At 46.5% G+C, this 22,690-nt stretch overlaps 1 protein-coding gene across 2 annotated transcripts; it reads right to left on the bottom strand.

Moving 5' to 3' along the window:
* Positions 1-95: 95 nt before the first annotated feature.
* PCDH12 (protocadherin 12) lies at positions 96-20,827 on the bottom strand. Of its 2 annotated transcripts, XM_053313559.1 has the most exons (4): positions 17,729-20,827; positions 16,169-16,266; positions 2,587-2,699; positions 96-2,073 (listed from the first exon to the last, which is right to left on the bottom strand). In XM_053313559.1, the coding sequence occupies exons 1-4, from the start codon at positions 20,459-20,461 to the stop codon at positions 1,676-1,678; spliced, it is 3,342 nt and encodes a 1,113-aa protein (XP_053169534.1). In that variant the 5' UTR covers positions 20,462-20,827; the 3' UTR covers positions 96-1,675. The 2 variants fall into 2 exon arrangements, with proteins under 2 accessions (XP_053169534.1, XP_053169535.1); XM_053313560.1 differs by lacking the exons at positions 96-2,073; positions 2,587-2,699 and adding an exon at positions 11,754-11,860.
* Between the last annotated feature and the right edge of the window lie 1,863 nt (positions 20,828-22,690).

Here is a 22,690-nt window from a genome sequence, read left to right as displayed (position 1 = left end):
ACCAATTTCATTTTGCCTTATTTCTTGCTTTCAGATACTCTCCACTGTACACCAGCTACCTTACCTTGAGTATTTCCCTCAAACTTCAGAGTTGCTACCAGATACTGCAACTGTGATACAAACATGTTTGACTTACAGAGCCTAATAAGCAGAATCTTAATAGTCTCTAAGTCCAAATTCAGTGTCTGATACAACTGTGATTCTGTGAGGTCAATGAATGGTTTGGAAACGTGCCATTTGTGTGTGTAGCACCATTCACAAACAGATGAACACCCCTTTAGAACAGATGAGAGGACAAGGCTCTGCCCCAATTCACTCACAATACAGAAAAAGACATGTCAAAGAGGAAGGTAGTGGAGCCAGGGTAAACAGAGAAATAATATGTGATAATAATTTGTGATTATCTCATGTACATGTTCTTAGGTTTAGTTGTATGGGAGATAACATACAGAGCCTTAATAGTGTAAGACCAAATTCAGTGTCTGATAACAACTGCGATTCTGTGAGATCAGTACATGGGGACATACACTTTCTCCTGAAGTATTGCTGAAACTAAGTAGATGTGGAGTGGACTGGGGCCCCTGTTTGAGAGGAATACAAGTATAATACAGAAAAATTTTTTTTTAAAGCAAACTGATTCAGACATTCAAGTAGCTACAAATTGACACCATATTCTGGAGGAAGGAGCTGCCAGTCTTCTCTCTCTAGCATGCTAGAGTTACTGAATTTGTTATTGAACAAGAGCCAGTGTGGCGTAGTGGTTAGAGTGTTGAACTAGGAGATTTGCACCCAATCATGAAACATGGGATGACCCTCGGCCAGTCACTATCTCAGTTTAGCCTACCTCACAGAGTTGTGAGTTCCTTGAAGGAAAGGTGGGATGGGAATGTAACTAATAACACATTCCTAGAAAGCGAATCTAGCAAAATGCCAGTCGTTACATTGAGTAATGGACCCATCAAGACCCAAAGGTCACTCTCAAATGTGTAGGTTTCTAGTAACAGGCTTCAGAAGCCCAGGGCAGCATTCGGACCCCATAGGTATCTATTTGCTCTTCATCACCATGTCATACACTGAAATCCTATCTGTGCCCTAAGATAAAATGTGTTAAGAGTAAAAAGGGAGTAGAATTTAGGGAGAGATCAAGGTGCAGAATTTTGGTTCCTAAGTCTTATATTGTATTTTGTTTGATTTGCAACAACTTCTAGGTTTCATTGTTGTGTAGAAGAAGGTTTGAAAATTGATGGGGAGCAACTGCTGCTGGCTCAGAGTCTGACCAAAAGGCAGAATTTCCTTGCCTTAGAGCATAACTCTGGGTTCTGTTTCTGCATGTTTCTGGCATCTGCTGCTACACACACACAAAATTCAGTGAGAGGCACCAGTGCCTGTGCTCCACGTGGTCTTTCATTTTACTAGCAAAATTGGCAATAGGAGAGATCTGCCATGCTGATTTCCTGCAGCAGGTATTCATGGAAGAGCTCCATTGTAGCACCTCTGCAATTACCATTCCATGTCAGTGAACAGCAGGGCTGCTCTACGTATATGTAATGTCAGGAGGACTGGCTGCTAGTAGCTGATAAATAAGAGGTGAAGTGTGTCCAAGACATTCTCCCTCTTCAGCTCCTTGAGATGCTGGAAGCCTGCTTCCTTGATTGCAGTGTCTGTACTTGTTTCTTCACATACCCTTGCTGCTGCAGTTGCCAACTGCAGCCCCCACAGCACTTCCATCTGACTCTAAAGTTCGGCTACATATTGAGAGTTGCCGAAAGAGCCCCAAGGATACGTCCACTTGGGGGCTGGCTTGCTGAGCTAAGATAATCTCAAACAGAGTGTTTATCTCAGAGAAAAAAGTGCTGGCCAGCATTGGCTCTGTTATATTCAGCTCATCCCGGGCTGCTTTGCCAAAGGTTAGAAAAGTGTGAGGTTTATCTCTCCCTGTCACCCACCCGTGGGTGGGTGGCAACTGCAGAGCAGCTGGTGAGACAACATTGTCCTTGTAGTCAGTTGAGAGTGGAAGGGACAGCCTGCCCATCCATGCTGGATCTCCTTCAGGCAGCTGGTCCAAGTCCAGCCCTAGAGTGCAGACAAAGATAATAGAGGAGATTTATTAGGTGACCTTGGAAAGGTTGCATGTGTTCTGTGATTCTCTGTAAGTTTAAAATTTTGGCCTGATTGCAGAATTCAGTATCCTGATAATCTCAAACTAAAAAAAACACAAGGTTCTGCCCCCTATGGCTCCAATGCCTAGTGAAATCTTCAAAGCCTGAAAAGAGCTCAGTGGGATTTTCAGTGGTCAGTATCTGCCCTCCCCATTCCTCACAGAAACATTAAATTATGCACTTGGAGTTTTGTTGTCTACTTTGATGGAACAGCAAGATGCTTCTTTCTATTTGTGCCTAGGCCTGTGTAACATTACATCAAAGAGAGAGCTAGTAACAGAAACATTAATACAGTCAAAGGAGAAAGATGCTGGCAAGGTTGGTCAGCCACTATGTTCCCCTCCCACTGTGCCATGGGTACTGCCAGGAGATAGCTCCAGAAGCTCAGCATTACTGAAATGGAAGGATATGCATACACATAGCTCACCAGATGGGGAGCTGAATAGGTTTCTTAATTCCGGTCCTAGTAGCTCCAAATCATGATCCTTATTGCCACAGCCCTCCTTAGTGATGAGATTCTCAACAACGTGATCAGATGTCCTGTGGAGGAGAAAGTACTTCATACATTCTTTGCCACTGAACACAGAAGAAACCAGACCCTGCATCTTAAGCTGGTTAATCAATCCTTTGCACAGATTCCAAGGTGACAAGCCTAACCACCAAAAATGTACGTACTCAACAGCAGCAGTGAATTCTTTCAAAGGAAACAGCATCATCTTTTAATAAACACAGGCACACCCTATTTCTTATGCATCCTTCTTCAATAAGGGGCTTTTCTTTTATTTGGGCTCAGATGTGATATTTTATCTGCACCCAAGTGCCAGCATATCACCAGGTACTTTTCTGGGATGTTTCATATGCATGCATAGTCATTGATTGCTCACACTTTGTACCTCTCAGTATGAACTGACTAAAACTGAGATGTTCAGAACTGGTGTTAGCATTTACCAAGTAGCAGTTACCACTGCTGGGCCCTTCTAATCAGCAGAAAGCCCACAGCAGACTGGAAACACCAGTGCACATGCTCAACCATAACAGAGGTTGTAGCAAGGTAACCAATAGGGAGTAAATAGGTGATGTGATGATGATAGTGTCTGCACTTTAAAATTCTGAATTGTCAGCTCAGCCCAGCTCTAGAGAACAAGCTAATTTACTCACTAACTTTCTTAGGCAATGCAGGGAAGCAGCAGTTGCTGGTCTGTGCACATTCATCTTTTTCAGTAGGAGGAGCTGCTGCTGCTGTTGTAGATACTAAAGCAGGGAGGATCGGAAGGGTCCCATCAAATTCTGAAACCAGCCCTGATTGCAAGACTTGAGTTGACATTAGGAAACATGAAAGTTCTGCCTGTGGTGATTAATCTCTGATGGTTTATTAAGACATGCAAATCAATCACATGAAGCTAGAGTAAACAAGTGGATTCCCAGCTGGTTAAACAATACCCAGTGTATATTGACTAATGGTTCCACTTAATCCTGGAGGGAGGTATCAAGTGGGATGGCACAGGACTCTGTTGTGTGCCCTGGGCTGTTCAACGTTTTAATAAATGACTGGGACAAAGGAGTACAGGAGATGCTTCTCAAATCTGCAGATGACACAAAGCTGTGGGGGATAGCAAGCACCTTAGAAAGCAGAATACAGATTCTTCCAATCTGGACAGGTGCAAAGATTGGACCAAAAACAATAAGCTCAGCAAATAAAAGTGTAAGTTTTTGCATTTGAGTAAGAAAAATCAAATGCACAATGTACAGAATGGGAGATACCTGGCTCAAACAAGGTGAAGGTGAAGGTAGGATGCCTCTGTTTAAAGGAGGCAATGATTTTACCTCTTTTAAAGAAGCCTATGCTTGATCCTTCAGAGTTAGGCAATTATAGGCCTGTGTCCAATCTCCTGTGGTTGGCCATGGTGACTGAGAAGGTGGTGGCAGTCTTGGATGAAACAGATTATCTTGTCCCAATCAACCATGGTATCCTCTTGGATCACCCAGGGGGACTGGGCTTAGGGGGAATTGCTTTGCCGTGGTTCCGCTCGTACCTCTCGGGCAGATTCCAGAAGGTGTTACTTGGAGATTGTTGCTCTATGAAGTGAGAGCTTTTGTGTGGTGTTCCTCAGGGTTCCAGTTTGTCTCTAATGCTACACGAAACTGCTGGGAGAGATCATCAGGGGATTTGGTGCAGGGTGTTATCGGTATGTTGATGACACCCAAATCTATTTCTCCATGTCAGCTTTATCAGGTAATGGCATAACTTCCCTAAATGCTTGCCTCAGGGCTGTAATGGGCTGGATAAGGGATAACAAAATCCAAACAAGATGGAGGTGCTAATTGTAGGAAGCCACAGTTCAGGAAATGGGGTAGATTTGGATGGGGTTACACTCCCCCAGATGGAAGAAGTCTGCAATTTGGGAGTACTTCTGGACCCAACCCTCTCTCTGATACCTCAGATGGAGGAGGTGGCCAGGAGTGCTTTCTATCAGCTTTGACTGGTTCACCAACTGCGCCCTTTCCTGAAAGTGATGCTCTTAAGACAGTGGTGCACATGCTGGTAACCTCTAGGCTTGACTACGGCAATGCACTCTATGTAGGGATGCCTTTATATGTAAACTGGAAACTGCAATTGGTGCAGAATGCTGATGCCAGATTGGTCTCTGGGACATCCTTGACTAGCAGCAAGGGATGAAATAACAAGGAAGCAGATTTAGGCAAGCCATATTACTCCAGTTTTAAAAGAACTAGACTGGCTACCAATAGGTTTCTGGGCAAAATACAAAGTGCTAGTTATCCTCTATAATAAAAGCCTTGGTGTCCATCCGTGGACACCCAGGCGTGTGTCCGTGCCTCCCTCAGCCGTTCTGGGCATGCGCGGAGCGCATGCCCAGAACGCGTCGAGGGAGACACGACCACCAGCACTGGCCGCCATGTTGGGTGTCTTGCAGGCGGCGGGCGGCGAGTGGAGGAGGAAAAGCCCAGGCGAGCGGAGGAGGCGGCGGCCCGGAGGAGGCAGTGGGCCCGGCGGGGGGAGGCCAGGGAAGGCGGCGGCGGCGGGGCCCGGTGAGGCGGCAGGGCCGGCAGCAAGGGCGGGGGAGAGGGTCACGGGAAGCGGCAAGGGGAAGCCGGCTGGGGAAGCGATGGCGGCTGAGGAAGCGATGGCGGCTGAGGAAGCGATGGCGGCGCCGGGGAAGCGGCGGGGAAGCGGTGCAGGGAAGCGGTGCAGGGAAGCGGCGCCGGGGAAGCGATGCCGAACGGGGGTTAACAAGCACACACAGCCACGGGAAACACATTGCAAAAACAACGGCCCCTGCCGACGCCCACCCCCTCCAAATCAGCAGTAGCCACGGCCCACCCCCACCCCCGCTCAGCCGTCCGAAAGCCAACATAGCCAAAACACACACACACACACAGCCTGACCTTCGAGCGAGACCTCTTCAGCCCGCTGGGGCCTTGGTGGGCTGGCTGTTAGTAGTCAGGTAGGTGAGCCAGGCCGGTCTCCGCGCCGCTGCCTCTCGCTGCGCGCCTGCCTCCCGCTCCCCCGTCCCTGCCTGCCACTGCCGCTGCCTTCCAACCCACGGCCGCTGAGGGGGGCAGGTCCAGATGTTGTGGCGGCGGCGGCAGCTGGGTCCCGTTTCGGGCTGGCCTGTGCGCCACCAGGAGCTCCGCACTGTGTCTGGCCTCAATTCCCTGCTGCTAGAGGAGAGCCTGTCCCTTTTCAGTGTTGCTTCATGCATTTTCTCCAGTTTGGCATGCTTTCCCCGACAACAATTAAATACGTGTTTCCTGATGGGCAATCACATGGAATAAAAGCAAGCAACAAGAATTGCTCCCCCAGGAGATGAAGAACGAAAGGACCAGGTAGATGACATACACAGAGAGGGGGACATTACACTTTCCAATTGCAGCCTTCTCCTTTCTGCTAAGGAAATGAAGTTGGCAGAGTAAAAACACCAGCGAACATCCATGTCCTGTTTTCCGCCCAGAGAGAGAGGGGAAGGAGTGAGGGAGGGAGACAGGACAATAGAAAGATGGAAAGAAGGAAGGAAAGAAAAGAGAGAGAAGGGAAGGAAAAGGACAAAAGAAACAAGGAGGTAGGTAGGGAAAGTAGGAAAGAGAGAAGTGAGGAAGGAAGGAAGAAGAAAGAAAAAGGAGAAAGGAATGAGGGAGAGGGACCAAAAAAAAGGGGGGGGCATGGAGGAGCAGCCAGCCCCAAAGAGCGAGCCTGTTAAAGAAAAAAAAAAGGAAAAGAGAAAGAAAACAGAAAGATGGGGGTGAAAAGAGGTGGAATACAGGAAAGAGACGGAGAGGGAGAGAGAAGGAAGGAAAGGAAACAGAGAAAGGGAGAGAAAAGGAAGGAGTGAAAGAGAGAGAGAGAGAAAGAAAAATGGAACGGAGGGCGAAAGAATAAAGGAAACAACAACAACAAAAGGTACTAGCGCCTGTTATTTTAACGAGCTTAAAAATACTAGTTACCTATAAAGCCCTTAACAGCTTGGGCCCAGAGTATTTAAGAGAATGCCTTCCTCGTTATGAACCCCGCTGGCTCAGCTGGTGATGACTCAAAGGTGAGCCTTCTCTGTAGTTGCCCCAAAGCTGTGGAATACACTTCCTGCTGAGATTAGAGCTACTCCATCCCTCCATCCCATTCAGGAAACAACTGAAGACACATCTCTTCAGCCAAGCTTTTTAGCTATCTAGTAGTTTTGTGGGCAGTTATTTTAATTTTTTATATGTTTTAATTGTTTTAAAATTTCTTGGTTTGTTTTATTCTAAAATGCCTAGAGACTTCAGTAGTGGGCGGTATACAAATATGACAAATCAATAAACAAATAAACATGAGCCAGCAGTGTGATGCAGCTGCTAAAAAAGCAGATGCAATCATAGGCTGCATTATCAGCCATTGTGTCCAGTTCTGGTTCCCATGCTTTAAGAAGATTGTTGATAAACTGAAACATGCTTGGAGAAAGCTGATGAGGAATCTGGAAAAGTTTTATGAGGAACGGTTGAAAGAAGCTGGATTTGTTTAGCCTGAAGAAGAGAAGACTAAGGGAAGATATGATAGCAGTCTTCAAATATCTGAAGGGCTGTCACATAGGAGCAGCCTTGTTCTTTGTTGCTCTTGACTATCAGCAAGGGATGAAATAACAAGGAAGCAGATTTAGGCTAGCCATTAGAAGTAATTTCCGGTCTGTAAGAGCTATTTGACATTGGAACAGTCTACCTTGTGCAATGGTAGGCTCTCCTTTGCTGGAGGTTTTCAAAGAGGCTGGATGGCCACCTGTCAGGGATGTTGTAGCAGTTTCCTGCAATGCACGTGGGGCTAGACTAGAAAACCCCTGCCCCTTCCAGCTGTGCAAGGAGGGAAAGGAACAGCAGCGGGACTCCAGTGCAGCCAGTGAGGCCTTCCAGGTGTTCAGCTCTCTGCATCTGCAGTGTGGCCTGGATGGGGGAGGGGGGCAACTGGTGAGAGATAGGCAGAGGCAACCACAGTGAGGAGGGGAGAGGCAGCAGCGAGGTCCTGCAGCTCAGGGAGGGCCCTGGCCAGCGGGAGAGACTAAGAGGAGCTCTCTCCTGCCAATGCAGGCTGGGGTTGAGCTCCCTCCCCTCCACCTGAAATCAGCTGATCAGTGGGTGCAGCTTGTGGAGGCTTGTCTGCTTCCATGAAGCTCTCCAGCATGGGAGAGCTCTTATGCCTATTTCAGGAGTGCGGAGAGGGAAGGAGGGAAGCAAAGAGCTTCCCTCTTTAGTATCTGTAATATCTGGCTACAGATACTAGAGCACTGTGCATGCCCTCTGCCACTGCCTCCTTAGAGAAGCCTGTATCTGCCTCATCCTCAGTGGAAATCATGGGTTTGTGTGAGTTATCACCTCCTTTCGATATTTCTGGATTGGTTTCTGCATAGGGCTTTGATATCAGGTACAGATGTAGGGCAGGGTTGGGAGACTCCATATATTTAATTTGAAGCATGTTGGTTAGTCTGTGAAGTTTAATACATTTTTGAATGTTTTTAAAATTTGGAAAATTTCCTATAAATGGCTTGTTTCATGGCAGAAAACTACAAGAACTCCTGGAACGGAAGCCTGCCCCAGACCACCATTCCACCCCCATGTAGAGGAATCTGCCTTCATTTTTTGTTTAAAGAGAAAACACCACACTTTTCTGCTCAAGCCATCTCCTGGAATGGCTTGGACTAGGGCTTTGATATTGGGCACAGATGTAGGGCAGGATGAACATAAGAGCAGCCCTGCTGGATCAGGCCCAAGGCCCATCTAGTCCAGCATCCTGTTTCGCACAGTGGCCTGCCAGATGCCACTGGAAGCCTACAGGCAGGAGTTGAGGGCATGCCCTCTCTCCTACTGTTACTCCCCTGCAACTGGTACTCAGAGGCATTCTGCCTTTGAGGCTGGAGGTGGCCTATAGCCCTCCAACTAGTAGCCATTGATAGACCTGTCCTCCATGAAGTTATCCAAACCCTTCTTAAAGCCATCCAGGTTGTTGGCTGTCACCACATCTTGTAGCAGAGAATTCCACAAGTTGATTATGCGTTGTGTGAAAAGGTACTTCTGTTTGTTGGTCCTAGATTTCCCAGCAATCAATTTCATGGGATGACCCCTGGTTCTAGTGTTATGTGAGAGGGAGAAGAATTTCTTTCTATCCACTTTCCAAACCATGCATGATATTATAGACCTCTATCAGGTCTCCCCACAGTCGTCTTTTTTCTAAACTAAAAAGCCCCAGTTGTTGTAGCCTTGTCTCATAAGAAAGGTGCTCTAGGTCCCTGATCATCTTGGTTGCCCTCTTCTGCACCTTTTCCAGTTCTACAATGACCTTTTTTAGATGTGGTGACCAGAATTGTACTCCAACTGTGGTTGCACCATAGTTTTGTATAAGGGCATTATAATATTAGCCGTTTTATTTTAATCTAATGATCCCTAGCATCGAATTAGCCTTTTTCACAGCTGTCGCACATTGAGTTGATACTTTCAACGAGCTGTCCACCACGACGCCAAGATCCCTCTCCTGGTCAGTCATGGACAGTTCAGATCCCATCAGCATATACTTGAAGTTGGGGTTTTTCATCCCAATGTGCATCACCTTACATTTGCCAATACTGAACCACATTTGCCACTTTTTTGCCCACTCCCCCAGTTTGGAGAGATCCTTTTGGAGCTCCTCACAATCCGTTTTCGATTAGGGATGTGCACGAATGGTCTTCAGCACTGGCGGGAATAGTACTTTAAGGGCAGGGGAGGGTGTACTCACCCCACCGCCACGTTTTCCCCGCCGGCACTCTGTAAATTTCAAGCTCCTCGGGGCAGCAGTGTCCCCCCCGTTGGCCGGAAGTGGCCGGAAGTTGCGAGCGCGCGTGCACCCGTCTGCCGTGCGCGCACATGCATGATGGGCGCACGTGCGCTCACAACTTCCGGTCACTTCTGGCAGATGGGAGGAACGGGGCGGCAGGGAGGAACGCTGCCGCCCCGAGGTGCTTGAATTTTACAGAGCGCCGGCGGGGGAAACGGGGGGGGGGGGGGTTTGCTGAGTACACCTTCCACCGCCCTTAAAGTACTACCGAAATACCGAATACCACCCCAGTGCCGAAACGTTTCGGAGGCCTTTACTATGGCCTCCAAAACGTTTCGGGCACATGCCTATTTTGGATTTCACTAACCAAAAGAGTTTGGTATCATCTGCAGATTTGGCCACCTCGCTGCTTACCTCTGCTTCTAGATCATTTAAGAATAAATTAAAAGGCACCAGTCCCAGTACAGATCCCTGGGGGAACCCATTTCTGACTTCCTTCCATTGTGAAAACTCTCAATTTATACCTACCCTCTGTTTCCTGTCTTTCAACCAGTTAGCAATCCACACATGTACTTGTCCCCTTATCGCTTGACTGCTAAGTTTCCTCAGGAGTCTTTGATGAGGAACTTTGTCAAAAGCTTTTTGGAAGTCCAGGTATACTATGTCAACTGGATCACCTTGATCCACACACTTGTTGACACTCTCAAAGAACTCCAAAAGGTTTGTGAGGCAAGATTTACCTTTGCAGAAGCCATGCTGGTTCACTCCCAGCAGGGCCTGTTCTTCTATATGCTTTACAATTTTATCCTTGAGGATGCTTTCCATCAATTTGCCTGGAATGGACATTACGCTAACTGGCCTGTAATTTCACGGATTGCCCCTGGATCCCTTTTTGAAAATCGGAGTTACACTTGCTACTTTCCTGTCCTCTGGTACAGAGCCCGATTGCAGGGATTTATATTTATATTGCTCCTGGGTGTGCCTTTAGAATGTGCGTTCCGGCAAGCCATCTGATTCGCTGGGCGCCGGGCGGCAAACCCAGACCACCAGAGGCGGCGGCAGCCATGGCTGGAGAGACGAGCAGCAGGCGGGCCCGGCCGTGGGGGCAAATGGCGGCGGCGGGGGGCTCAGCAGCCACGCAGGTAAGTGGCGGCGGCAGCAGGCCTGGCCAAGGAAGCCAGAGGTGGCAGGCAGGCCCGGCGGCCGTGGAGCCAAGCGGTGGTGGTGGGCCTGGCCGGTGGCCGAGCAGGCAGGAGGCGGCATTGGTGGGCATGGCCGGGAGGCCAAAGATTGCAGGGGGCCCGGCCGTGGAGGCAAGCGGTGGCAAGCGGCGGCGGGCCTAGCGGCCACGGAGGCAGACAGCAGCGGTGGGCCCAGCCGCCGCAAAGCTGATTGACACTGGCTCGACCAAGCAGCAGCAACACCAGCCACGGCAATAAGGTGGAGAGGGGTCCAGCCTGCAGCAAGCCAGAGTACTCGGGCTGGGGCAAGAGAGAGCCACAGGACCCGTCTGCAACAAGGTGGCTCAGCCAGAAAAAGGAAAGACAGAGCACAGGGGGTAAGGCCGCACAAGGGGTGGGGGGAACAAAACTCAAGGGCCTGGCACGGGAATGGGTGCGAGAGGGAGCCAGTAGCGGGAGACGTGACAGAGGAGACGGTTGACAGGTGCCAGACTCAGCGGTTGGTCTCCCACACTGTATTGGCGGCTACAGATAGTAGAAATGGAGACTGAGGGACATTTGATGAAACTTGATGAAAATGTACAGATTGACAAAGAAAAAGGGACCATGGTATAGTAAAAAATAAAAAAATAAGAGGGCAGAATAAGTGGCGGGGGAGAAAACTGAAGGGCTGTGGGGGGGCAAGCTACGGAGAGCCAGACTGTGAGGAGAAACAAACACCAGATTCCCCACCCAAGTACTGACTGGGACCCCCAAGTACTGACCCCCCCCAAGTACTGACCCCCCCCCAAGTACTGACTAACAGTAGCCACACTCAACACTAAAAACAAAAACAAAACACCTGAAGGACTTCTAGGACAAACACTAGGGTAAGAGGTAGGGAGGGGAAAGATTCCACAAAAACATCTGCAGAAGGCGGGGGGTGGAAGGTGAGGCACTGGGGCAGAAGGCGGGGGGTGGAAGGCGAGGCACTGGGGCAATAGGTGGGGAGATGGAAGGGGGAAATTCTCACAACACAACTCCAAAAAGTAAGTAAACTACCGCACAGAAGCTCTGTGCGGTTTCAGCGAGTAAGTTATATATTTTAGCAAGGAGGTCGGCAATTTCACATTTGAGTTCTTTGAGGACTCTTAGATGGATGCCATCCGGCCATGCCGATTTGTTAGTTTTCAGTTTTTCCAGAGAGTTTAGAACATCATCTCTTGTCACTTCTATCTGATGGGAGGGCTCTGTATATATAATCAGAAGCAGATTGGTCAATGTATTCATTTTTAATGTTTTTTTGAATGTTTTTTTAAACTTTAAACTTTTAAACAGTTGGAATTGTGTGCTCAAGAATGCTGTGTGAAACCATGGGGCGTGTGTGTGTGTATGTCTGCGCATGTATGTATGTATGTGTAGAGGATGCTTATTTTGCAAGTGGGAGCTTGTAAACCCACTAGGTGCAAGCTCCAAAATTAGCTAGCTGCATCTCTGTTGCTGAGGCATTTTGCACACAGTGTCTCTGCACCATTAGCTGAGATGTTGACCATCAGTGTTTAGTATTTATAAAGTACTTTACAAGTGCTTCACAGACAGAAATCCTTGTAAGAATCATTTAAGGTAGGTCACCATTATCTCATATTAAATGGGGAATGAATTTTCAAGACAGCAGCCACATTCGCATGCAATAGGAAACCGTAACTAAAGGGGTCAGAGTTTGCCAAACCTGTACGTCAGAATGTGTGCAACTCCAGTCCCATTCTGAAGGTAGCCCGAAGTTGTGCTCTGCAAACTCCAATTTGAACCTTCAGCTTGTAGTGAGTTTTGCTGCTCACACCCAAGGTTTGACTTTCCCAGCATTACATGTGAATGCAGCACTGGAGGCTGCTTTCACTGTAACCGGAACTGTAGGAGGAAGCTCCTCCCTCTCTCTGCCTATGATTGGCTGTGCAGGCTGTCCTCAGTGGTGCATTTAGGCCCAGACCACGGGGTAGGGGTCCATGACCTCCTGGGGGGGCCTCAAATGCTCTGAGGGGCCTCCCCAGAGCCCTGATGCCTCATTGCTGCTGCCTGGCCTCTGCCACTATTTCCCCTTCACCGCCGCTTGCCTGATCCACTCCACTCACCACCCTGGTGGTGGCGGCAGGTGCAAGGGGCCTCCTCTGCCTGTGTGTATATGCAGTAGAAGTATGGAGCGTCGCATCCTATGACATCATGAGGTGCAACTCTCCATACTCTTACTGTGGTTGCCCACAGGCCGAGTAGGCCTGCTTGCACCCACCACCGCTGGGTGGTGGTAGCCTGCTTTGCTCCACACACCCCAGTGGTGAAGAGGGGAAAATAGTGGCGATTGACAGCAAAGGGGAAATAGCAGCGGGGGACGGGCACCAGCGGCAGATTATAGGTATCTTTAAAGAATGGGGGGGGGCTCGCAACAGGGGGGCCCTCCGAAGCCCTTGGTCCAGGCACCAAAAATACCTAGGTATGCCCCTGGCTGTCCTTTATGCAAGAAGGAAGCCCTCGCAGCCAGTTCCCCCTCCTCTCTGCAATCTCCCTGACTGCAGGGTCCCTGCTTTCTATTATGTTCTCATTTGGACAAGAGAGTGGAGTGGGGGTGGGGAATGGAACGCGCAGTACCGCATTATGTGCAAATGTGGCCAATGCTTACCTGAGGCAACTTAATCAAAGATGTGGTTTGAACCAGGGACTTCGTGTTTCACAGCTATTTCACTATCTATCTATCTATCTATCTATCTATCTATCTATCTATCTATCTATCTATCTATCTAATTCTCTAAGGCGTACCCAGAGCTAATCCCGTGTGTGGCAGCTCTGGCAGGAGTTCATGAGCAGAAGCACCATGGCAATTGGGCAGTGGATATACAGATAGGGAGGAGGAGCCTGTGATGGTTAAGGACAGTTGGAATGCAACTAACAGTAGCCACTGGTCAGAAGATGTTCTTGATTATAGAGAAGAGGAATCAATATATATAAAAGGATATAAAAGAGAAATATAAAAGGATAGTGGGCAGGGGTCTGTGAAGAGAGGGGTCATGAGGGAGGAAAGAGACCCTTCAGGAGAAGTAGGCTGCCATTGTGAGAATTAGATGAGGAAACAAGATGAACAAGATTTTGGGAGAGGGAGAGGAAGAACAAATGGAGGAGAGAGAAAGAGAGAAAAAGAAGGGAGTGGGCCAGGCCTGATCCTGTCAGTGGCCTGAGGGGAATAAGTGGCCATGGTGGTGGAGGTGGCAGCGAGGAAGGGCCCAGTCAACTGCTGCTGCTGCTGCTACTACTGAGGGGAGGAGCAGGGCTGGGGTGAGGGTGGGGAGGTTTATTTATTTTTATTATTATTTTATTTTTTACATGTGTATCCCGCTCTTCCTCCAAGGAGCCCAGAGCGGTGTACTACATACTTGAGTTTCTCTTTCACAACAACCCTGTGAAGTAGGTTAGGCTGAGAGAGAAGTGACTGGCCCAGGGTCACCCAGCTAGTTTCATGGCTGAATGGGGATTTGAACTCGGGTCTCCCCGGTCCTAGTCCAGTACTCTAACCACTACACCATGCTGGCTCTCTCTGGGGATTTCTGGGGATAGGGGGCTGCAGCTTGGCCAATAGGCCAAGCAACGCTGCAGCTGCAACCAAGAGTCGTGAGGGGGATGGAGTAACCCCTGCTAACTTGGCAAAGAGGCACCTTTTAATGTGGTGATTCTCTTTATTTAGCAGGGGGAGAGTAACTGGCCCTATCCACTCCCAGCACAATACCTCCAGTGACTGTTGGTGTCATGTTTCTTTTAGATTGTGAGCCCTTTGGGGACAGGGATCCATCTTATTTATTTATTTATTTCTCTGTGTAAACTGCCCTGAGCCATTTTTGGAAAGGTGGTATAGAAATCAATATTATTTATTTATTTATACAGTCAGACAGGTGTTATTGACTGGTTTGTTTTATCCAGACATCGAGTCCTTCCCAAGGACCTGGGATGGCTGAATTTTATTGTCAATGTTGCTGTTATAGATATTGTCGCAGAATATAGGCTGTTCCCAGTAAAGTTGCTTTTTGTAATTGGCTGATGGTGATTTCTGTGGCCCCTATGGTGTTGAGGTGCTCTTCAAGGTCTTTTGGAACTGCACCCCAGGGCGCCAATTACAACTGGGATTATTTTGGTCTTTTTCTGCCACAGCCTTGCCATTTCAATGTGTAGATCTTTGTATTTTGTGATTTTTTTCTATTTCTTTTTCTTCTATTCTGCTATCCCCTGGTATTGCTATGTCGATTATTTTGACTTATTTTTCTTTCTTCTCAACTACAGTTATATCTGGTGTATTGTGTGGCAGATGTTTGTCTGTTTGTAGTCGGAAGTCCCATAATATTTTTACATCTTCATTTTCTACAACTTTTTCAATTTTATGGTCCCACCAATTTTTGGCTACAGGTAGCTTGTATATAGTGAGTCCCCTTGGAAAATGCCTCTTCTAAAGCTAACCTGTCCAAGTGTCTCGCCATTGATTGTTAACTGTGTACTCCACATGCTCATTGCTTTTTTGATAAATATCTGAATGTTTTTGCTGACACCAGTTGTTTCTAAACATTTTCGTATCCATGTGTGAGGCAATGAATCAAAGGCTTTCTTGTAGTCAATCCATGCAACACTTAGATTGGTTTTTCTTCTCTGGCAATTTCCTAAAATCATTTTGTCAATCAGCAGCTGGTCTTTTGTGCCTCTGGTGTTCGGGCAATTTCCTTTCTGTTCAACTGGAAGCTGCTTAATAAGTGTTAATCTGCTTCATCTGCTATTATTCCAGTTAATAATTTGAACATGGTTGGCAGGGAGGTTATCGGTCTATAATTACTTGGAACTTCACCTTTTGCTGGGTCTTTCATTATGAGATGAGTTTTCCCAGTTGTTAGCCATTGTTCAATATCACCTCCTTGCAAAATGTGATTGAACTCTTTTGATAGTTGTTTATGGAGGCTTGTTAGGTGTTTAAGCCAAAAGCCATGCAGTTCATCGTCGCCTGGCACAGTCCAATTTTTAATTTTCTTTGCTCTTCCACTTATTAATTCTGGTGTTATTATTAGATCTTGCATTTGCTGGTTACATTTTTTGACCTCTTTAATCCAGAGGAGGATCAGGAGTGCAGCTCAAATGAGAGGAGCTGTGGCAGGGGTTGAGAGGAGCAATCAAGTACTAGCGCGCAGATCTTCTCTGCGTGGGTTAAGCTAGTACTCTAATTTCCTACCATGAAAATATGTGGTCGAAAATATTTACCTGCTTTATTTCATTCACATAATTATTTCAGGTATTTCAGTCACACAATTTAATTTCCATATTAAAGGCAACAAGCACGGTCAGATGAAAAGCTGAAAACTGGCACAGCCCGCCCCCCCAACAGCTGGCTATCCTAACTCAAAACCAGAGAAGGGTAGACAAGTGTGAAGAAGACATGTGAATGGGCTGGTCAGGCAAAAGCTCAAACACAGTAAACAACTCTAATTATGGGAGAAAAGGTTTTTTACAAGGCTGGTGCATGTGGCATGCACAAAACTCACCTACAGTCAGCATGATTAGCAGCATATTTGTTGCCTCTGTGGTTAGGCTTGGGTTGCACTTGGCCTTGGTGCAGAAGAGATAGCAGCTGTGAGATTTGCTGAAAGACAGGAAAAGCCAATGGCTGCAAACAATTCCTACTAAAGCAGCTTCCTAACAGGAAATCCCCACTCTCCTTTGTACAATTTAGACTATTTATAATGTCTTACGCTCTTTCCCCACCCTGTGATACCCACCCTGGGCAAGTGGGGGTGGGAATCAAGTCAGTAGCAAAATATTTTTCCATTCACATAGTCATCCCAAACCAGGTGTGGACTTGAGATACAACACACACCACTAACCACCATGGAAAGCTGTACTGACTTTTATTTGGCCATTTTTGCAAGATTATTAATAAGGCAGTGAATTTGCCAAACTGTACATTTTTCTCTCAGTAGTTTCAAGCATCCTATGTGTGTCTCTATAAACCTGGCAACCCTAAACAGAGGCAAAACACTTAAAGCCTCCTACTCTTCATTGTCCCCAACATATACTGCTGAGGGCTTAGAGACTTATCTGTTTTGACGTCTGGGGCAGGCTCCCAAATCCTTGCCTGCCATGTCTCACTGGAACTTGTCACTATACAAATTAAAAGGAGAACTATTTTCCAAATATGGACCTTTCAGCAGGGTTTGAAATTTAGTAATAACAGTTGGTTGGGTAGGGTAAAATCGAGTTTGCAATGTGGACTATATGTGTTTTGAATTATTATAGCAATGGTAGATTTGTAGAGCTAATATGAACTGCACAGATTGGTGAGTGTGAAGTCAATATTTACTTAATGAAATGTAATTTGACTGTTAAGATATTGTAAAAACCAATAAAAATTTTAAAATCCAAAAAAAAGGAGAACCCAACATTTTAGGAGATTATATAATTATAGCAGGTTTTTAAAAGTAGATATATAGCAGGAGCTGCCTCAGAATTAAGCCCTGTAGTTTGTAAAATCTGGAAAACATAAGAAACCTTGCGGCAGGGTAGAATTTAATTAGGAGTATTTTAAGCTCTCACTGCACAGAGAACTTACTCTTGCTGCCTACAGTAAGTAAAGTCATAAGTCACAATGCAGATAAACCTGCTGGAACCTACTGTCCATTCAAGCAATGGTTTGTCAGGCCAGAGTTACAATTCTTTTGTAACTACCTCAGTCAGCCATATTCTACCTCAGTCATCCATGCCCTCACTGAGCCTCCCAGTTTGTTGGCATTTGTCTATCATCCTGAAAATGGCTAACTTGATGAGGAAAGTTACTCAGTGTAGTCCCGTTGAAATTAAAAGGACAAGCTAGGCAATCTTAATTTCAATGGGACTATTTTGAATAATTTTCTTCATGTCAGCCAATGTATCTAATTCTTTGAAATGGAAAAGAAAGCATTATGTAATTCAACTTTATTTTAATAACTAAATATATATTAGCTCATAGTTTAAGATGCATTCTGTACCTCAATCCAGACTTCCCCATCCAACCATACCTACAAGTTCCCCACAATTCTCTGTATTCCAATCTTGAAATCACCTCTTACCTGCACAGGAGCTGATTCCATGGTTAGTTGTCCAGGACCTTGCTCAGCAAGAGCTGCCATGGAGAGCCTCACTAGGCTCCTCAGGATGTGCTGGTGACTATGAGTTTTCTCTAGGCCTCCCTTTACGCTGAGTTTGCCATGATGCTCTGGAGTTGTTTCTGACAAGGGATCCTTGGCACATGACTTTGGATTAATGAGTTGTATACTCTGAGCACTGGGATTTCTCAGTTTTTTAGTACAGAAAGGTCTGTGTTGCACTGCAGGAAGAGCAAATCTCTCACTCTGCTCAGCAAGGCTGCTCTGATTTCTTTGGTTCCTGAGGGTCCTGTACAGAGTTGGAGTCATGTGGCTTGGCACCCCCAAGGCATCCGTCCAGGCAGTTTCTGGGGGAATCTCTATTGCAGCCTGAGGTTGCTCAGCATCTCCCCGCCATAGCATAGGCACTACATGGATGTCTGCTTTTTGGATAGGTTTGTGGGGCTTCTTTGGCTGCTGCTGGCTGTAGGCATGCTCTGCTTCCCGACAGTTATATGCCATGTTGCCATGCTTCTCCCTTTTACACAGGGACATGCTCAACCCCCAAATGACTAGAGAGATGGCAAACAGCCCCACAAGGCAGATCCCCATCACTGCAGAGGGACTGAGGGGCTGGGACACAGGGAAGGAATCTGGCATGGCCTCACTGTAACTGCTGAAAGTTACCTTCAGTAGAACTCTGGTGAAGCGTGGCACTATCCCTTGGTCACTCACAGACAACTCCAGGTCCCATTCACTGTCCACAAGACCGCTGGCATTGCTTCTGTTCAGATAAAACTGACCTGACTGAGGATCAAGCAAATAAATGCCAGCTTCATTGCCACCAATAATATTATAGAGCAGTGCCCCATTCAGGCCAGAGTCTGCATCTCTAGCTGATATTGTGAACAGCAAGGGAGTGCTGGCTGAAGGTGCTAGATCAGAACCACCTTCCTCCTTGGGAATCAGTACAGAACCAGTGTCAGTTTCCACAAGGACAGTGATGCTTGCCCACCCACCTTCTAGTTCTGGCTTTATTACCACTGGGGAATTGTCATTTACATCAAGAACTGTGACACTCACAGAAACATTGGATGATAGCCTAGGCTGGCCTGCATCTTCTGCTATTACAAGAAAGTCAAAGCTAGCTATATTTTCAGCATCTAAATCAGCGTAGGCCCAAATTTCCCCAGTGCTAGCATCAATAGTGAACCACTTTGAAATTATAGGATCTTGGATTCTATAAATGACTTTCCCATTTAAGCCTGAGTCTGCATCATGGGCCCTGACAACCAGCAAAGCTGAAGGAGGCACACTGTTCTCAGCTATGGAAATGTGGTAAGCATTTGCTTCAAAAGAGGGTGCATTGTCATTAACATCACTGACATGAACAGTGAAGGTCCTGGTTACAGCCAACAAAGGGGCCCCCTGGTCCTTAACTACTAAGGTCAATTTATGCTCTGCCCAGCTCTCCCTGTCCAAAGGGGCATTTGTCAGCAACATGTAGCTGCCAGGACTGATTTTTCTTAAGGTGAAATGCTCACTGCCCTGTCTGATATAACAATCCACCTGTCCATTTTTGCCTGAATCAGGGTCCGAGGCTGTCACCAGAGCAACAAAGCTGTCCTTTGGCTGAGCTTCTGATACCACAGCTGCCTGTCTTGCCCAGACAACATGAAAATCAGGCACATTATCATTGACATCCAGAACACGTACCAGGAGTTTGCAGTGGGCTGAGATAGGATTAGCACCATGGTCTCTGGCTTGCACATCCAGCTCGTAGGAAGGGGTCTTTTCATAATCCAGTGGCTGCTGCAGGAGAACACGGCCTGTCTGACCCTCAATGGTAAATGTTCTAAGCACCTCCACAGAAGCATGTTTGCTGAGGGAGTATTCAATCTCTCCGTTGGATCCTTGGTCAGGATCAGTGGCAGTGAGGTTGATCAAAGGAGTTCCTGGCAAAGCATCTTCCCTGATTTCTGCTGTCACAGAACTCTGGGCAAACATCAGGCTATTATCATTTGAATCCAGCACAGTCACCCTCACTAATGTAGTTCCAGATCTAGGGGGCTCTCCATGATCAATGGCAGTCAAGATCAACTCAAATGAGGAGTAGATCTTCCGGTCCACTTCTTTCACTACCACCAGCTCTGCCTGCTGACTTCCATCAGAACCATAGGTTAACTCCAAGGCAAAGTGCTCACTGGGCGATAAGAGGTAGGAGCATAGGGCATTCAAGCCAGCATCTGGGTCCAGGGCACGGTCCAAAGGGATTCGTGTCTGTAATAATGTGCTTTCTGATATCTCCAGTTCCAGTGCCATTTGAGGAAACTGAGGCCCATTATCATTGATGTCCAAGACATGAATCTCCACATGGATCAGGGCTAAATATTTGGGAGCTAGAATACTAAACAAGATGACACAAGGATCTCTGTAGCAGCAAAGCTGCTCCCTATCCAGCCTCCTTGTGGTGCTTAATAAACCATTTTGAGAATCCACCTGTATGGGAAGCACCGTGGAAGACTGAAGCAGTTGGAAGGTTCCTGTGGTCCAATTGCCCTCAGTCCATCCAAGTTCCTCAGGCAGCCTTCCCAACACAGTTCCAGGCCGTACTTCTTCCAGCACTTGATACTGCATGGTGAATATAGCAACTTCCTGACAATCCATCAAAAGAAGAAGAGTCCACCACAGAACTGAAACATACAACACCAAAAGCATTCTTCTGAATAACCACAGCGTACTGCAGTTAATTCCCTCCACATGCAGATTCTGTCTGAAAACTTGGCTATCCCCAAAAGGTTTAAACTCTAAAAAGTCATTGAAGACCCACTTCCACTTTCTTGGCTACAAGAAGAATAGAAGTTCCAAATTGGAATGGCTATTGTCCCAGGTGCTTCTCTTGTTAGTTGTCTCCATAAAAAAAACTCTGTGCTGGGGCCCAAGGCAGTGTGTGCAGTCTGGCCGCAGCAATGCAGACTTCACCCAGCTTCCTGTCAAAGCCATTTCCTAGGGAAACCCCACCTACAGGAAATGGGATGTAAGAGACAAGCTGCACAATGGCTGGACCTAGATGGGCTTGCAAGGAAACTGAGAAAATGAATAGTTTTGTCTACATCTGAGAACAGAAGCAACACAGAGACCTTCAGCAGTGACACGCCTAGACACAACTTGATCCAGATGTGCCAAAACAAGCAAATCAATCCGATCGGTTTAGCAGACTCTACTAGGAATGCTCCAACCTAAATGGCTGCATGACTCAAAAAACCCACCCTGGCCTGATCTGGTGCCTAACAGCAAAGCTGATCTTAAGAAATCAGATGATGAGGTATTTTGCGGCATGGAGATAAGCATTATCATCAGCTAAGGTCTGCATATCAATCTGCTGTTAAAGATAACCACATGCCTGCCTTTCTTCACCAGTGTTCCTTGCATCCCCATAAGGGTCCCCTTAACGGAAAATTTGACTTTTAAAGGGGTGTGGTATAAAGTACAATGTACAGAAGAAATTATGCCTGTAATCAATTACGAAGGAGACAAAATTAGACTACCCTCAGGGAGAAAAGAGGTGTCACAAATCTTTTCCACACTCAAGCTGCATTCCAGTTTTTGTTATTATTTATTTAGTAACATCTGTGTACTTGGTACAGAGCAACATAAACTCCCACAAAAAGGGTCCCTACCTCAAGGAGCTTACAATTTAAATTTTGATAGTGTGAAAACAAAGGGAGAGGAAGAAAAAGGCAAGGCCTACAAGTGAAGAAGGTGAGTAAATACAGTTACCATATATTAAAACTTCATTTCAGTTGATAATGAGGTTTAATTTCTTTTCATTCTTAACTGTGACTTTTAAGAATTTTAATATTTGCCAGTACTTATCATTTGGCTTGAGAGAAACCCTGTACGCAGGGAAACTACTAAAAAACCAAATTCAGTCCTTGTAAGCATTGGTCAGTAGATGGTGCTGTATCATCATTCAAATCAATCAAGGTCTAGATTTTTTCCTAAAGCATATTGAGCAAAATGGTTCCATAGGTAGGTGCAGCAGGGACAAAATACTATCATCTCCCTGCAAATTAAAGTTATTTACTGCATAGACATAACACATGTCTTAAGACCTTTGCAGCTTAAAGCAAATTATCTCAAGATTGCTATTTCCACTGAGGCCCAGAAGAGGGGGATCTAGGAATTTGAACCAATAGCCCTCATTTTGCTTCCTTCTTCCAAAATCTGACCCACCAGCCTCCTAGTCTGCCTGGAAAATCCAGTGTCTGGGCAAGTTTTTCTGGTGCCATGAGAAATAGATTTGAGAATGGAGAGAGCTGGGAGAAAAGGCAGACTTAGACCTGCAATCTGGGACATGGAAATTGGGCCGCGTTTCATTTTCTTCTTTGTTCAAGCACACTTGATGCAAAGTGTATGCCCACAAATTTAAAATAAAAACTAAACACAAACACACACACACACACACACACACACACACACCAATAATTAAACACCTGAGATTTTACTGAACATGACGACAGGGCATACAGTATACTATATCTACATCACATACATTAGCTAGTTTCCTTCTCTCCTGAGAAATTATGTGAGGGGGAACTAGGAACTGATAGCAGAATTCTCAGAATCCTTATTAAAAATACAAATCCTGTGATATTTTTGGGAAAGTCCTGATAGTTAAACTGGTATAAAAGCAATATAAGTAGGTCATGCTCAACAGGGGCATAGCGAGATCCCCGGGGGCCCAGAGATAAAAAATTTTATAGGGGCCCCCCTCTTATCGTGCATGCCCCAAGCCACGCCCCCTGTGTCTGACATCAGACACAAGGAGTGGGGCAACAAACATCTCCCCTCCACTGCCCCTGCCCTGCTGCTACTTCTTATCTTTGTCCCTGTGACAATGATGGGTGCTGTGGCTGGGCCTCTCCTCTCTGGATGGCCAGCAAA

The sequence above is a fragment of the Hemicordylus capensis genome, chromosome 4, assembly GCF_027244095.1.
Source record: "Hemicordylus capensis ecotype Gifberg chromosome 4, rHemCap1.1.pri, whole genome shotgun sequence".
Taxonomy (NCBI): domain Eukaryota; kingdom Metazoa; phylum Chordata; class Lepidosauria; order Squamata; family Cordylidae; genus Hemicordylus; species Hemicordylus capensis.
This window is presented reverse-complemented; position numbering and strand designations above follow the sequence as displayed.